The sequence below is a fragment of the Manduca sexta genome, chromosome 17 (genome assembly GCF_014839805.1).
Source record: "Manduca sexta isolate Smith_Timp_Sample1 chromosome 17, JHU_Msex_v1.0, whole genome shotgun sequence".
NCBI lineage: Eukaryota > Metazoa > Arthropoda > Insecta > Lepidoptera > Sphingidae > Manduca > Manduca sexta.
This window is the reverse complement of record NC_051131.1, coordinates 9,920,046-9,936,225: the sequence shown is the minus strand read 5'-3', so window position 1 is coordinate 9,936,225 and position 16,180 is coordinate 9,920,046. Positions and strand designations below refer to the sequence as shown.

Genomic DNA, 16,180 nt, shown 5'->3' with positions numbered 1-16,180 from the left:
CACAATAAAATGATTCTATTTGAAAAAACTCCAGAAACGGACTAACGTGCCAGGAACAATAAATCTAAGTTTGGTATAAATAATTATTACCTCTGATTTACTTAGATCTAGAATAGATTACTTAGGTACCCTTCAGATAAAATAGGTTCGTTGGTAAACTAAGTTTTCTATAGTGTCTACGAAGACGTGTCCAATAATATTTTCCATTACAACGTATAAAATTTACTCCGGACACACTCAACCTCAGAACAATGGAAAAACCCTAGTTGATTTCCTTGACCTTCTGAAAATCTACAATTTCAGCATAAGGACTGAATATGGTTCTTTTTATATATATTGGCTGCACGGTTTTATGTTTCATTGCCATCTTTTAAAATTATTTTAAAAAGTCTAAATAGGGATTTACGGTTCCAATAATCGATTTTAATTATTAGAATTTGATAAAAAATAAATAAAATATGCTTTAAAATGTATTTCAGTGATTATTAATAAATAATTGTAAATTTCAATTTTATTTTATTTCAAGTGTAAATTTTTTTAATAGGTGCAGAACATGTCCTATAATTATAAAAATAAACAACACTGGTTTCGATTGAATATCGATTTCAAAAACATTTGGGTATCGTTATGTGTCAAAATCAGTAGTCAGAGGTCATCCCTAAACCAAAGACGTCAGTCTATCAGTCAATCCATCAAAGTTTGTTTTCACTTTTTATTTTTTGTGTTTTTAAATTGTACGTTTGTGGATAAACAAACATAATAATAATGGCAATGAGAATCGTTGCCTGGTTTGGTTTAGTTTCCATCATCATTACAGGCTTATTCGGTTTCGGTATTTACTTGACTTTGCTTACATTTTTTGTGTCTTTTCTAATTGGGTAAGTACCTGAGAAGTAAAGCAATTAATAGATAGCTAATAATATTTATATGTTACAATGACGTATAAGCATTAACCTAATATTTATCTGCTACACTGTGCTTCATGTAAACGGGGAAAATACCATAGGTTTTGTAGATAATCGTTGGTTTTAATGATATCCCATATACTCTATAAACAAGGTAATTTATTTTTTTACCAATTATAGGTCTATCAGGTAGATATTTATTATAGTTACATATAATTTCTTTCAACCTTCATACTTTTTTTGTGGGATAGATTATTCTGTGGAAAAGTATACAGAACAGGGCAAATCCCATTTAGTATTGTGTAGAGAAGAGGCTGTGAACAGTACTTTTTTCTGGATTTGAACTGTGACATACGCTTTTTCTAGTGTGTTAATAATGGTCTTCTGCACCTTGCGGTAGCTTGGTCAAGTTTTGCATAGCCAAGATTCAAATATGACAACCATTACTTTTAGGAGTACAGAGGTCATTTCGGCCTTAAAACAAAATGGGTAACAACAAAGTACAATAAATAAAAAAAAGGGCAGAATTTTAAGAAGAAATAACAATATGAATTCCATTTGCTACTATGTTCATTGTTATTTTATCTGTATTTGCAGAGTGATAACGATTTTATACTTCTCTTATGACAACAAAAAGATATTTACGGTTGATTTGGACTGTCTCGATGATCCCTTGCAACGCACAAACTATTCCATTCAGATACCAAAGGTAAACAAACATTTATATCATACTGTTTGCACTTCTTCAATTGAATATATCATATACATAGATAACACTTTAAAAACATTTGTTAAGTGTGTTTAATAATAGCAAGGATGAGGAAATATTTTGACTTCAATGGTTTGGATATTTTGATTGTAGAATGGTTTCAGTAATAAATTATAATATTGACAGTTGAACTTCTTGACTCAAGCAAATTTTTTTTTCAATAACTTTTAACTAGGATAATAAAACATAGAAAAAAGTGTATTTTTAATATGTATGAAACTTAGTATAGCAAAAAAATGTTGTTTAAGTCAATTAGCCTTTCAACCGTCGATATAAAGTTAAATATTATATATTTATTTAAATATTTTCTGTTCCAGATATTGGAATTATTCAAAAAGGAAACCGCCTTACCAAAGTTTGACAATAGAATAACAGGCAGTGAGACCGTTGATTCGTTTCTCAATGAGATTATTGTAATCATAATCAACGATTATGTGACACCATGGTACGAGATACTGACAAGCGATGAAGAGTTTACAACACATGCCATTAAACGTTTGGTGCTGGCCACTGGTGCTAATGTAGCTAATAGGTGAGATATGCCATAATCTTTTTCATACTGATCCAGTAAATGTTTTATATATATTTAATGAATATTCAAAATAGGGGAAAGGGGAAAAATATTTGCTAACTTACATTCATTACATAGTGAGACAAATATTTTGTTTTATAATTTTGTTTGTGTATTTTAAAAATGATTTTAAATAATAGTATATGATAAGTTGTGCATTCAGTAATTCAATCTATATTCTTTTAATGATTTAATTAAGGTAATAATTTCAACATAGTGCCTTAGTCATAGAAATGCAGCTATCAATTATTACTTAGTGTTATTAGATATGATATCTTTTTATAGGATAAAAAGTGTGGACTGGATACACTTATTATCAACGAGATTCCCAGAAGAACTTACCACACATTTAAAATTATTCAAACAGTCCAGAGTAAGGCTGAAACACATAGATTTATTGAACAGTAAAGAGTTGGGCAGTGACAGTACAAGGCCAAGTCCTAAGAAACAAGATGACAAGAAAAGTCACAGGAGAAATAAAAGTGAAACTGATTTATCGTGGCCACCAGGTATATTTGTTTGTTATCTCCAAAATGAGATTTAAAGTGATGGGTGTTAGAAGCTACTTCACTATGTACATACGTTTTTAGAAAATATTTGACAGACCAGTCATTTTAAGTATATTTTTTATAATCAATATTTTTTTGCAGATTCGCAAACATTTGGTAAATCGAAATTTTATGATAGCTCAGAAAACATAACTGGAAAAACGCTGAAGGACATATTCTTTGAACTGGAATGCTCAATTGAAAATAAACAAATATGTCGCGATGTATTCTGTATGAATGCAGACAAAGAATATGGTATGAATTATAATAGTTTTTAATGTTTTTTTGATATAACTAAGCAATTATTAATAAGTTTTGTACTGGGTAAAGAATAAAATATAAATGTGGTTAATTTTTCCTTATTTGACTAAAATTAAATGAATATATAGTATGTGTAAGAATATAATATTATTTCATTATGTTATTAGAATACTAATACATAGATTTTTTTTAAACATTTTTTTTTTAAAAAGGCATTGGTAGATTTATTTCGTATTCTAGAATTACTCTGCGAGGTATCTGAGGCTGTGCTGTATCTAGTCGCTCCCGAGGAGGCGTGGAAATGTCATGCATTAAAAGTTATTTTGATAGAACTATTGTCAGCTGTTGTACTGCGGCCCATTATCAACCTGTTGAGCGACCCTGATAATATCAACAGAACTATTATTAGGATGGTGAGTTCTTGTGGAGGTGTATCTCTTGGAATAAAATGGAACCTATATTTTAAGTTAGATCTTTAACAATACATCAGTGAAAACTTTATTCGGTACCATGAAATAGTTTATGAGTTATGCGTGTATAAATATACAGACAGACAGACAGAAATTCTTGTTTTAGCTTCTGTTGATCTAATAAATACCTCCTATATTAGTTTTCTCCAAAATCTATAATGTTGAGACATCGGCCTGTTACAATTTTGTTACGGGTTTGATAACATTACCTATGTAATATCAAGTATTTATACTATTTTGCGCTTTACAGTGTTGTCGCGACTCGTCACTGCCATCAGAACTATTTCTTATAGTAATAAGATGTTGCAGCGACGCTGAAGAATTGGACTCCACTTTGGAATTAGTACAAAAAGATATACAGAAACTGGCAAGTGTATTGTATAAGTACTATAGTTACATAAAATACAGGCTGCTTTTCTGATTTTTTTTTAATTTTCTCCGTGCGTTTTCGATTTTGACAATCACGGGACTGAAATTCCACTATATTTTTTGCATTTTCTGCAATTTTTTATATTTTTATTTTAGCACTCAAAAGACAGTGCGGGTGAATGGGAACTGCAAGACCGCCAGAAGCTGTCATCGTTGCAATATTTGACCAGGATTATGCAAGCAAGGCGGGCTACATTGGGACCTCAAGAAGGTATTTTGATATTTTGGCACAATTATTGACGTCATAGAACTTTCCAGTGTTTAGATTTTTGGGTCAGGTTCGCGAATGCTATCGATAAAGTATATTTTCCTTATTATACTTGTGCTATATTATTATAATTTATTGATTATTTTGTTATATGCTATGTGCCCTCCTAGATTGTGACACAATTGGGCGTAACAATGATTGGGCGAGGTACCAACGCAAGTTCAGTATGTTGGCCAAACAATATGAAATAACACGGACGTTCGTGCCGTGATTTATGGCAATTTCTGAAGAGGCGGGATCACGTTAATTCTTTTTTTCTTAATATTTTTTTTTACAGGGGCTTCAAACAACACAGCCGCGGAAAAAATATCCGAAGAAGTTGCTCGATCACTAAAGTTTTTAAGAGCGACGGCGGCGTGGAGGTCGAACGCACAGTATCTATTGGAAATTGAATTAAATGAAGCAGGTAACTATTTTACATTTTTTTATTTCATTTTGTAGTTTGGTCACACTTTCATATTGAATCTAATCTAATCTACACGCACACGCATTTTGTCCCCACGGGGGGGCGGGGTAGGCACAGATGCACCCACTTTCCGCTGTGTGTATTCCCCCCATAATATGATAGAGAGCGAGCCCATAGCCATATCAGACACAAATTCTAGACTCCGGGCTAATACTGAGTAGAACCACTTAATATCACAGCGTCCAAGCCGGGGATGATACCAGAGACCTCAGTACTGCAGTCGTACCGTAATACAACTATGCTACCGAGGCAGTCATATTTTATATAAAATGTCACTAAAAATATTGCTAATAAACATGCAACTTTCTGGACCTACAATATAGTTTGTTTTCCGGCATCAAGGCATGACGATCTTGTCTATATACATTGACACATTGTATTTCTTCACAGATGCCCCGCACACGTCAAAAGCAGTCATAGACAATTTACGTTCGTCGGCATTAGAGCTATGTGATTTATATTTAGCTCCCAACAAGCCAGCCATAATGGGAGTGCCGGACAATTGTCACGCTGAGTTAGTTAGAAAGATCACAACAGAAGGCGAGGAGTTTACGAACAACCCTGTAATTTGTTTCGACGAGGTTCAAAAGTGCGTTTGCGACGCTTTGGAGGTGAGAATATAAATGTTTATACTACCTAAAAGTGATATATGAGTAAATTGCTGAAATTCATTCATTGTACCTGTCTCATAGTACATTAACGCCGTCGTGGATACTAAGCTTGTGACGTCATTTGTCAAGTTTAAAGATATTTTAATCACCTAGTAAAATGTCCATTTTGAATATGGAGAAGCATTTAGAAATTTTGTTTTTTTGAACTGAGAATCTCCACTTTTTTTAAGTCGGTTAATTATTATTTTAGGACGATCCCTCCTGGCAATCCGATTTCATGATGGACAACGAAGACAGCTCCGATAAAAATCACAGGTAAAGTAATTTAAAGCTTATATTTATTTATTCTTCTATAACCGTACTAAACAATGTTTACACTTTCAGCGACTACAAGAAGGACGACAAATCGGACAGGAAATACAGCGGTATGTATGCACGTATCTGCGCACGATTATCGTATATGTTTCTAACAACTAACCACACGTGAAATTGTTTATGCTCAACAATAATAGACAAATGCAAGAAAATCGTGAAATCTTGCTTGAACCAGTTGCCGAGGCTGTGGTCCAAGTCGAAATATAAATACGAACTACCGAACAAGTCGTTTACGTTCCCACGCTCGTTGACGCGACGGACGCCAAGTAACAAGAACCACACGATACCTAAATGCAGTGTGTTTGGTATATGCCTGGCAATTTAATGTAGACATTGTTAGCACATAGTCCAATAGTGTGGATTTATCGACAGTAATTGGCGACAGTGTGATTTGATTTTCGATTTTTTTTTTATGTATGTATTTAGAGGCGTTTAATTTGAGTGTACATCGAGATCTACACTTTGATTTTTGAGTAGTTCTCACATGTTTTTTGTAGTTTTACTTATACGCTAAATGTACACTTGAAATGAATTTATGATTTGTAACAAATAGTTCGATGCTACTAGGTATTAGTTTTGTTTGAAAAATCTTGGTTATTATTAATTAATAACTTCAAGAATCATAATTTTACAGGTATAAAAATAATTTTTACCTGAATATAATAAGTTGATAATTTGTCATTCATACTTACTGTCAACATTTTTTAAGATTTAACAAGCGATAGGGCCTAATCGATTGTAAAATATCGATTTAAAATTATTCACACATGTTGTAATATTTGATGAAAAATAGTAATTTATTGGTTAATAATTTCTCAGGTGATTTTTTGTCAGTGCCTGGAGCGAGACATAATCGTTCCCGTTCCGACATAGTCGGAAATTTGGCACAAAAGATGATCAATGAAAGCGCAGGTAAATACTTTTTGAAGTGTTTCGAGTGTGGCACTGAGTTCAATTCTTATATATCGATTGGAATATGAATAATATTTTTTATTGACTCTTTATGCTAATATTTTTGTAATTTTACACATTAAAAGAAAGTCCAGTTATTTAGTTTTTTTAAATGCAAAATAATTTCGATATCGTAATTATTTAAAAATGAAACACAAAAAAATTGTGGATCTCTATGACACAAGATTAGCTTGTAAGGTTCACAGCTAAATGAATTATGTATTATTTCACAATAAAATAATTTATCGATAAATGAACCTAGTATCGAGGATGTTTTCCCTTCCCTATCCTAAAAGTAGATATCTATAATAACATTACTCACATTTTTATATCTTCTAACCTGTGTTTTTTTACTAATGCATGTTAAATATTAAATCTCGCTTCAAAGTTTCGATTGTTATATTTATAGGAGTATGTCTGGCTGTTTTTATCGCATCCTAAAACGATTTTAGTTTATGCTTACTCGTAATTTAGTTTTTAAACGAAACATAATAGAAGTATGATTTTATATGAAAAGTGTAACATGTTTTAGGACCATCAAACTTGACATCGGCGAACACGAGCAACCTATCTTTGTCGCATTCGGAGATCAGTCGTAACGCGAAGAATTTCATGTCTCCATTATCGGCATGTATTATAGAGACAGGTATGTTATTTTTTGAGTATATAACTAGCAGTGGCGAAGGATGAAATTTTTCAAAAGGTAACCCGAGAAATAAAAACTTGCTTTAGTTAAGATTTCGTGATCAATTTAACACGTAAACGTTTTTAAACGTAAATAAACCTAAAAGGGAAGCCGGGTTGTGTTGTATGGACGCTTCGCCACTGATAACTAGATTTGCTTTCGCTCGCGGCTTCGCCCTCGTGAAGGAGTTTTCCGAGATAAAAGTCTCACTTTATATTTTCCCGACATAGAAAGTAGCCTATAACCTCCCCAGGGTCTCAAACTATCTGCATTCCAAAATTTATAAAAATCCGTTGAGTAGATTTTGAGATAATCGATATCATACAGACGAACAGAAAAAGGGACTTTGTTTTATAATATGTTTAGAGGTTTAGATATAATAGGATTCTGTTAGATTAGTCGGTTTTAAGATTTATCGAATCTCCGTATTAATAGGTGTACTTAAAGTAATCCATTACCGAATAATCTTTTTTATAGAAAATGTTATTTGTACATTTAATTACATTATTTATTTTTAGCTTTGGTCCAAGAAAAGGGTCGCGCCTTTGGTATCTACGCAATAGCTGTAACAAGATTGTCCGACAATGAAGTGTGGCATATTTACAGAAGATATAGTGATTTCTATGATCTGCACAGTTCTATTAAAGAAAAGGTAAAATAAATGATAATAATTTTCATATGTAGGCAGCGAAATGTTTGATCATATTTTTCACTCTATATTTCGCGGCATATTAGATACTAGTCATTTAAGCCAAAACTTTCTTATCGTTCATTAGGATGAATATATTATGTGTTATGCTACACGCGCAATATATCATATTTTTTTTTGTGATCGACTATTGCAATGTTCTAATATTTTTTCACAGTGGCCAGAATTAGGTCATATTCCCTTCCCAGCCAAGAAGACGTTTCAGAATACGTCAAGAACTGTTCTAGAAACTCGAAAGAGGATGTTAAATAATTACTTGCAAACGCTGGCCAGCCTCGCCCGAGAAAGTAAATATATGGCGCTGTTGTCGCAAGATTATTTGGGAGGCTTTCTCAGTCCCGAAAATCAACAGGAGAAACATAGTAATACGGTAAGTAGTTTCTTTTTTTTTAAATATTAAGTACATATTTGTATTTTTAAATAAATGACTAATTGGTTCCTAAAAAAGAAAAAAAACATTACGAATATTTCTTTCATTGGATGTTATGGTATTGAAATTGTCATGTAATTTTAGCAATCTTCGACATAAGACTTGTATCACAGTATATGTGCGGTTATTGAGTGTATGTGTGTGTGTAGTTATGTAATTGTTTGTTTGCAGATCGACGCTCTACTAGTGAATTCTCTACGAGCTGGCATGAGGACATTAAAGAACATGCCCGATCAATTCGCGAACACCGTTGACGGAGTCATGGATGGTAAGATTTGCAGATTATCTCAATTAGGTTAGAATGCGATTGCGCATTGTTTTAGAGGTTTTATCTCTGGATCGATCTAGGAATGGGCCAATCACAAAAAAGGCATAGACCAATCTGAATAGTTTCATCATTGTGCTCGGATTACTTACTTTGGCTGGTTTATTTTACTTTTTCATTTCGATTTTCTCAATGAATCGATTTGGAGATAGCTTTTGCGATTGTTAATTGATTTTGTTAGTTTGTTGTGAACATATATTTTGCTTCGCATGGCTGCGGAGTATGAAAAATGTCCATTAGTTTTGAACGTTACGTTCCTCTCAATCAATATTAACTTCCATTTCTGGTGGATTTACTTAAAATTTGTCACAACACGGTAACTACCAGTATTCATTAACAATATACCTAATATTACGATGTTTCAGGTATATCAAAAGTGTTCCAGGGTAAAAGCGGTGAAAATTATTATGAAGCTTTCAAAACTGGAACCACTACGGACGGCCAGGACGTGAGTATGAAGTTTTAAGCAATAATTTATCTTGATTGATTGATACTCATCATAATATTATGCCACAAGGAAAAGTAGGGAAGATTACAATTAGATTATCGCATATATTTAATAGACATAAACTTAACTATATATTTATAAATCTTCAATTATATCTTATATAAACATTTTATTATCAGCCTACAATGCTGTATAATAAAAACGATACGAACGTGCGTGTCGTTTGATTGAAATTTGTCATTGGTTGAAAGTTCAACGAGTGAGTCACATGTTTGTCTCTCGACCAATTATAATTAAACGACTTAGATTCTCGTGTCGTTTTTCTTTTACATTCTAAGGGGGCTGCATTTATATAAAAGTTACGTTACAAATTTGCTAATACAAACTATCGACTTCAACAGGATAGTGATGAAAGTGTCCCGCTGAAGTTACTGGAGGAAGTGTTGGGCATCAGAGGTCTGTGGCTGCGGCGTCGTTTACTCGCGCCTATAAGGACCTTGATAGCAGATAGGGTCAACAAGTAAGTGATACCGCCATTACTGGAATGTTCGCTCGAATTGCACAAGCAATCGAATTTTGCGCGAAAGTAGCATGTGTAATATGCTGTTGTTTTATCCAAGTTCTTGTTGTTTTTATTACAATAATAGTTATAATTTGTTTCCAGGAAGGTCCTCGAATTGGTATCGTCGTTGACGTCACCGAGAAATGTTGTACAATATTTGAAAACATTCAAGTGAGGTTATATTATTAAATTTTTGAACAAACTGATTCAAGTATGTCTTTTCTGTAAATATTCATAAAATCTCTTTCTGTGTTTCTTTTTTCATAATTTAACCAAGAAATCCAGTATTTTGTTAAAAATCTTTTTTTTTATTTATTTCGAGTTCTAGCAATATTATTAATTATAATGTTACGGTTCTCTCCAATGATCGATTTGCTTCAGACAATGGCTGACAAGTCGACACAACGCGAGTTATACAAATAGAGATTCGGCGACCAAAGCAAGAACGAGAGTCGCAGCTAAAGTAGCCTTGCTGTCCGCATGCTCAGGTAAACTTATTCGATTTTAATCGAATTAAAACTGTTAAGAAACAGAGGGTAGTTATCGTTTTTATAAGTTGTAGTGGTGTTGTGTGACCTGGGTACCCATGTCGCTTGTTGATGTTTTTTTGGGAGTCAAAACTCTAGCATAGGTACTAAATTAAACTCAAAGGATGGCATTTTTTTTTTTTTTTTTAAAGGATGGCATTTAGTAAGTATCTATTTCCAAAGATTCAGAGTACGTTAATACATAGCGGCGTACTTAGGTGGTAATAGTAACAAATTAGTAGACGTACTGAATTAACAAAGGCGCATGTCACTTTTATATGAGGCATGGTGTGACACAGCGTACCCGCACAACTGCGTACGTACAGTTACATAGCTGCGCCTGTGTGTGTCCCTACATCGTTCACTAACAGGCTGAATTATTTAGTTATTAACTTCCTACCTATTTGATTAATATCGTTACGATAAAAACATATTAGTTTTTCTTTGAGACTCGCCGAGCTTCACCGCTGGGTATCAACATTCGTGTCACTGCTGATTCTGGCTCTCAGGAGGTGTAATGGTGTGAGGGTGGGAAAATCTCTAACAGACAAACTGTTTGATTGTTTCGTCATTTTTAATAAAAAATTGGCAACACCATAAGGCTGAAAATGTTTATTGCCTATATAGTTAAATTAAATTGTACATTTTCAGACGATTTAAGGCACATAGTTGGGTCCGACACGACGCGTAGAGGACTTCTCACGGTTTTCGATCTCTTCCAAACACAGGAGATTAATAGGCGACTGATATTTGTGTTACTTGAAGGTATGTATTGAGACAAGAAAAAATTTCATAACAATTAAACTTATTACTAGTGACTGTTTTAGTTAATCTCACAAATATTATAAATGTAAAAGTTTGAAAGGTTTGGATGTCTGTTAAAAAAAAAATTATAAAAAGTTGATCAGATTTGGATGAAACTTGGCAGACGGGTAGATTGTATCCTAAATGAACACATAAGCTATTTCTTTGCCGGTAATTTGTTTACATGGAAATAATAAAAAAATTATCAGTTTTTTTGCTTTAAATAAATACATGGATGGCGCTCTTGTCCAAATGGCGCCATCATGTGTCAGTTACTTTATTTTAGCGAGAAAGGCTTTTCACCCAGGTGTAGCTGGGAGCAAAACCTAGTATTAAATAGACTCTACCAAGCATACGTAGTTATTATTGTTTGACGTATGTAAAATAATTATTTTCCATTGATTAAAACCTTAATATACTTTTCTATATAAAATATATTTTGACGAATTTCTCCAACGAAATGGTATATTTTACAGCGACGCTGACGAATTTATTCCCCGACAACAACATCCAGGAGTTGTTCAAGAAATTATACTCTAACTCACCGAGAGTGCCGGCGCCTAAGAAAAGTACGAACGTATGAGTATTCTCCCATTGATGGCTTTATTAATAGTCTTTATTTTAGAGCTACTGAATAAAGTTAATATTTAAAACGAAATAAAATATTTGCTTTTTAAAACAGCTCAAAATATTTTTTTTTGCGAAATTCAAAATACTGAACAAAAAAAAAATGTTCCAATTATTTTTATCGATATGAGGGTAGTCATGATTGTAAAAATGTTTATTTAAGGGATTAAAATACTTCCACATTTAGACGTAGCTGACTGCATTAGAATTTATTTGTTACGACTCTTCATGTCTATAAAGGGAATTAAGCGTTGAAGTGATAATCGAAATTAAGTTAACATAAATATATTAAAGTTCCATTGTTAACATCGCGATATCTATATACATAATTGTTTTTGTTGTCGATACAATTTCATGAGTTTAATGTGCTGGCAGATGCTTTTACGGCCTGTGCCTAAAATAGTAAAAAAATCGGTATTCCACGTTAGTTAGGTAATTTGGAAACCAATATGGCCGACTCGGTAAGTATCGAATATTTTGTGTGTGCCAAATGTTGACACGTTAGCCCCGGGTGGTTTTTTGTTTTAGTGCAATTTTACTCTTTATTATTAGCTATTATTCGTGTATAAATGGGTGAAGTAGTTAATTTTTTTGCCTATCATATATTGAAATCATTTTTTTTATTTGTCCATTCAAAATTTCGATATGTTTCTAAAATATGTAATTTTTGCAACGATTTCACATTCCGTGATCCAAAAAATATGTGACAGGTAAAAATAATTGTATATAATATTATATAAATGTTTTATGTCGAATAGCTTCCAAATTTCGAGGTGGGTAACAAGCATGAATGAATACTGTATGTTATTTAAAATACTTTAAATGCTACATGTTTTGAATACCTATTTGTTGATATCAGGAAGTAGTTATTTCAAACACGTAGCATTTGAATCTTATTCTAGAAAATTCTAATTCGCATTATTTCTAACCGAACTTAATACCTTAGTACTACTGACTTTAAGTTCAATATTGATGAATTATTATTAACTGAAATAAACAATTTGGCGTATTAGCATTTGATACATTATAGACTAAAATTCAGTATTAGAAATAATTAATTAAGACAGTTATAGCAACAAGTGTTTCTGAATATCTCAATTTTGTATATTTATAGCTATGAGCAATAATAACATTTAGAAAAATAATGTTTGATAGGTTGTCTTTTTTTATTTCATTACATATTTTGAATGTATTGACAAAGAGAAAACATCGAATAGTAATCTGTTAGGTAAGGTATGAACACTAAATTGTATTCATTTCCGATTTTAAACCCGAGATTGGGTTATTTATTATGGTCAAGGATGGATTGAAATGTTTAAAAATATTTGGCAACATTTTATTTATTCATATTTCCGTTAAAATATATATATATATATTTTTTATAATCCATTACTACAGAATTTTATGGCATGAGTGTAAATAATATATTAATATGGTATTTTGGTTTTATTATATACTTCCAAAAAATATACCTCCTAAAGAAATTCACTTTTTAGTGTAAACCAATTGTTTTAAGGGCTTGGTTTATTTAAATTAAAAAGAAATGTCAACTATTTTGTTCATTATATTAGAAAGGACTGTACTAAAGTATTTTTAAACATTTACATCTAAGGTTTAGTAGGCGAAGGTATATTGTGCCTTGTTTTACATTTGAGCAATAAGAAGGATTTGCTGTTGTTATTGAGTGTTGGTAAACAATTTATTATTACCGTGTGTCATGACATTTTTTGTTCCTATATTTTTTCGAAACATTCTATAATTTTAACTCGATCTTTGGCGAGTGTGACATTTTGTAAGTTTGCATAAGTTACTTACAAAATATGACGAATTTATACAACTTCCTCAGTTGGTTATAACAAAGTCGCGTAAATCTATACTATTATATAAAGCTGAAGAGTTTGTTTGTTTGTTTGTTTGTTTGTTTGTTTGTTTGTTTGTTTGTTTGTTTGAACGCGCTAATCTCAGGAACTACCGGTCCAAACTGAAAAATTCTTTTTGCGTTGGATAGCCCTTTGTTCGTGGAGTGCTATAGGCTATATATCATCACGCTATACCCAATAGGAGCGGGGCAGTAATGGCTAATCTCAGGAACTACCGGTCCAAACTGAAAAATTCTTTTGCGTTGGATAGCCCTTTGTTCGTGGAGTGCTATAGGCTATATATCATCACGCTATACCCAATAGGAGCGGGGCAGTAATGGCTAATCTCAGGAACTACCGGTCCAAACTGAAAAATTCTTTTGCGTTGGATAGCCCTTTGTTCGTGGAGTGCTATAGGCTATATATCATCACGCTATACCCAATAGGAGCGGGGCAGTAATGGCTAATCTCAGGAACTACCGGTTTGAACTGAAAAAATCTTTTTGTGTTGGATAGCCCTTTGTTCCTGGAGTGCTATATATAGGCTATATATCATCATGCTATGACCAATAGGAGCGGAGCAGTAATGAAACATGTTGCAAAAACGGGGAAAATTATGAGTTTTGAGAGCTTCCGTTGCCTGCGCTGCGTAAACGGTTAAAGTTATGCAACAATGATGTATGACGGGATTGTTTCACTTAAAAAGTTCTAAATAATATAACAAAAGTCCCCCGCTGCATCTGTCTGCCTTAACGTGTTAAACTCAAAAACTACCTAACGTATTAAGATGAAATTTGGTATGGAGACAGTTTGAGACCCTGGGAAGAACATAGGCTCCCGGGAAACTACTATTTTTATAACGGAAACCTTTAGCCTGAAAAACTTTATAACGCGGGCGGAGCCGCGAGCAAAAGCTAGTAAAGTATATAATCCAAATGTAGACTACAAGATATGCATAAGACATGAAGTCCACCTATGTATATATCATATTTAAAATTAAATAAATAAATGAAATCATTTACGCGACTTACTTGAGTAACTTATGTAAATAAAATGAACACAATATGAAATTCAAGCCTTATAAGTCATTCATTATGTTCAGTCATTAGAAAAATATTAAATTACTATTGTTATGTAGTTAATGGAGCTGCTATTGTAACGTTATTATTCAATTTAGCGTTATATCGTTATGCAATAATTTGCAGTTTTCTTGGTAATTATATAATTGAAATGTACAAATAATTATAGCAATAACGCTGTAGTAACGATAGCTATTGTGCTCACATATCACGATTACAGTTGTTCGATTTATTATGATAAATTATAAACATTCCAATTGTTTAAATTGTTTACTTATTTATTTGTGAAATAAGTATATATTTAATTATTAATAAAAACAATGCTGATTGATTATCGTATTTTCATTTATATCGTTAATCTAAGTTGCTATGTTAGTTTTTATAATGAGACCAAATGCTGGGTGTAGCTGATGACGTCAATCCCAGCAAATGAAAGAGTTCCCGGTTGTTGACGTTGAGCCAGTACTCAACCAATTAAGACTAAAAAGGCGTTATAAGAAAAATATTTATTTACATACGACGAAAAACTCTCAAGTGACAAGTAAGTACAAAAAAGCAACATTTTATTGCCGGATCGGAATTTAAATAATTAAAAAACGAAACAAAATTTTATTAAAAATTATATCCGTCGGCATTACCGATGTTGTTTTTGAACGAGTTAATCACTTATGCCCGTTCCACAATTGCACGCGAATTCATGACGTAAATCACGGCAAGAACTGTCACTGATCGTGCCTTGTTTAAAATACAAAACAAATACACATTGTCTTTATCTCCGAAGAAGTACGCAGAGGTGCAACCAGGTCACCCGCTTGGCAGGATTTGGCTGATTCTCCAGGATTCAGGCATTGCGACGAGTGCTTCTGATTATCGTACAGGATCCACTTTTCATCACGGGTATTAATTTGATTTAAAGTCCCTTCATTATTGAGTCGGTTGAGCAATGTAGAGCAGCATTCGACCCGTAATTATTGGTTTGATTCACTTACCTAATTCATCAGGTACCCACTTTTCAAGTTTTTTTAGTTCCCCGATTTGGTTCAAGTCGATTAAAACAGTTTTATCACTCACACCGAAGCCTGCAGTTAACCCTCAACTGGTTTGCGATGGATCCGCTTCCACAATAGCCTTTAATTCGCCATCTATACTATTATATAAAGCTGAAGAGTTTGTTTGTTTGTTTGAACGCGCTAATCTCAGGAACTACCGGTCCAAACTGAAAAATTGTTTTTGCGCTGGATAGCCCTTTATTTGTGGAGTGCTATAGGCTATATATCATCACGCTATACCCAATAGGAGCGGAGCAGTAATGGCTAATCTCAGGAACTACCGGTCCAAACTGAAAAAATCTTTTTGCGTTGGATAGCCCTTTGTTCGTGGAGTGCTATAGGCTATATATCATCACGCATTACCCAATAGGAGCGGAGCAGTAATGGCTAATCTCAGGAACTACCGATTCGAACTGAGAAATTATTTTTGTGTTGAATAGTCCTTTGTTTGT

The 16,180-nt window shown here is 33.0% G+C and overlaps 1 protein-coding gene across 3 annotated transcripts; it reads left to right on the top strand.

The window, feature by feature from the left end:
- Window positions 1-638: 638 nt before the first annotated feature.
- LOC115449245 (sorting nexin-13) lies at window positions 639-13,179 on the top strand. 3 transcript variants are annotated; one of them, XM_030177045.2, is made up of 24 exons: window positions 639-878; window positions 1,503-1,614; window positions 1,992-2,206; window positions 2,531-2,754; window positions 2,896-3,048; window positions 3,295-3,467; window positions 3,775-3,891; window positions 4,050-4,164; window positions 4,499-4,627; window positions 5,078-5,298; window positions 5,549-5,613; window positions 5,683-5,723; window positions 5,811-5,978; window positions 6,493-6,585; window positions 7,157-7,270; window positions 7,828-7,961; window positions 8,176-8,388; window positions 8,620-8,716; window positions 9,139-9,221; window positions 9,623-9,741; window positions 9,886-9,954; window positions 10,165-10,271; window positions 10,962-11,075; window positions 11,591-13,179. In XM_030177045.2, the coding sequence occupies exons 1-24, from the start codon at window positions 766-768 to the stop codon at window positions 11,695-11,697; spliced, it is 3,096 nt and encodes a 1,031-aa protein (XP_030032905.1). In that variant the 5' UTR covers window positions 639-765; the 3' UTR covers window positions 11,698-13,179. The 3 variants fall into 3 exon arrangements, with proteins under 3 accessions (XP_030032905.1, XP_030032975.1, XP_030033056.1); XM_030177115.2 differs by lacking the exon at window positions 5,811-5,978; XM_030177196.2 differs by lacking the exons at window positions 5,811-5,978; window positions 6,493-6,585.
- Window positions 13,180-16,180: the final 3,001 nt, after the last annotated feature.

Excerpts from the sequence above, each read along its gene's own strand:
- LOC115449245 (XM_030177045.2), top strand. The coding sequence starts at position 766 with ATGGCAATGAGAATCGTTGCCTGGTTTGGTTTAGTTTCCATCATCATT. Across the intron at positions 2,207-2,530 it reads GGTGCTAATGTAGCTAATAG|GATAAAAAGTGTGGACTGGA; the intron begins GTGAGATATGCC and ends ATCTTTTTATAG. Across the intron at positions 9,742-9,885 it reads ATAGCAGATAGGGTCAACAA|GAAGGTCCTCGAATTGGTAT; the intron begins GTAAGTGATACC and ends ATTTGTTTCCAG.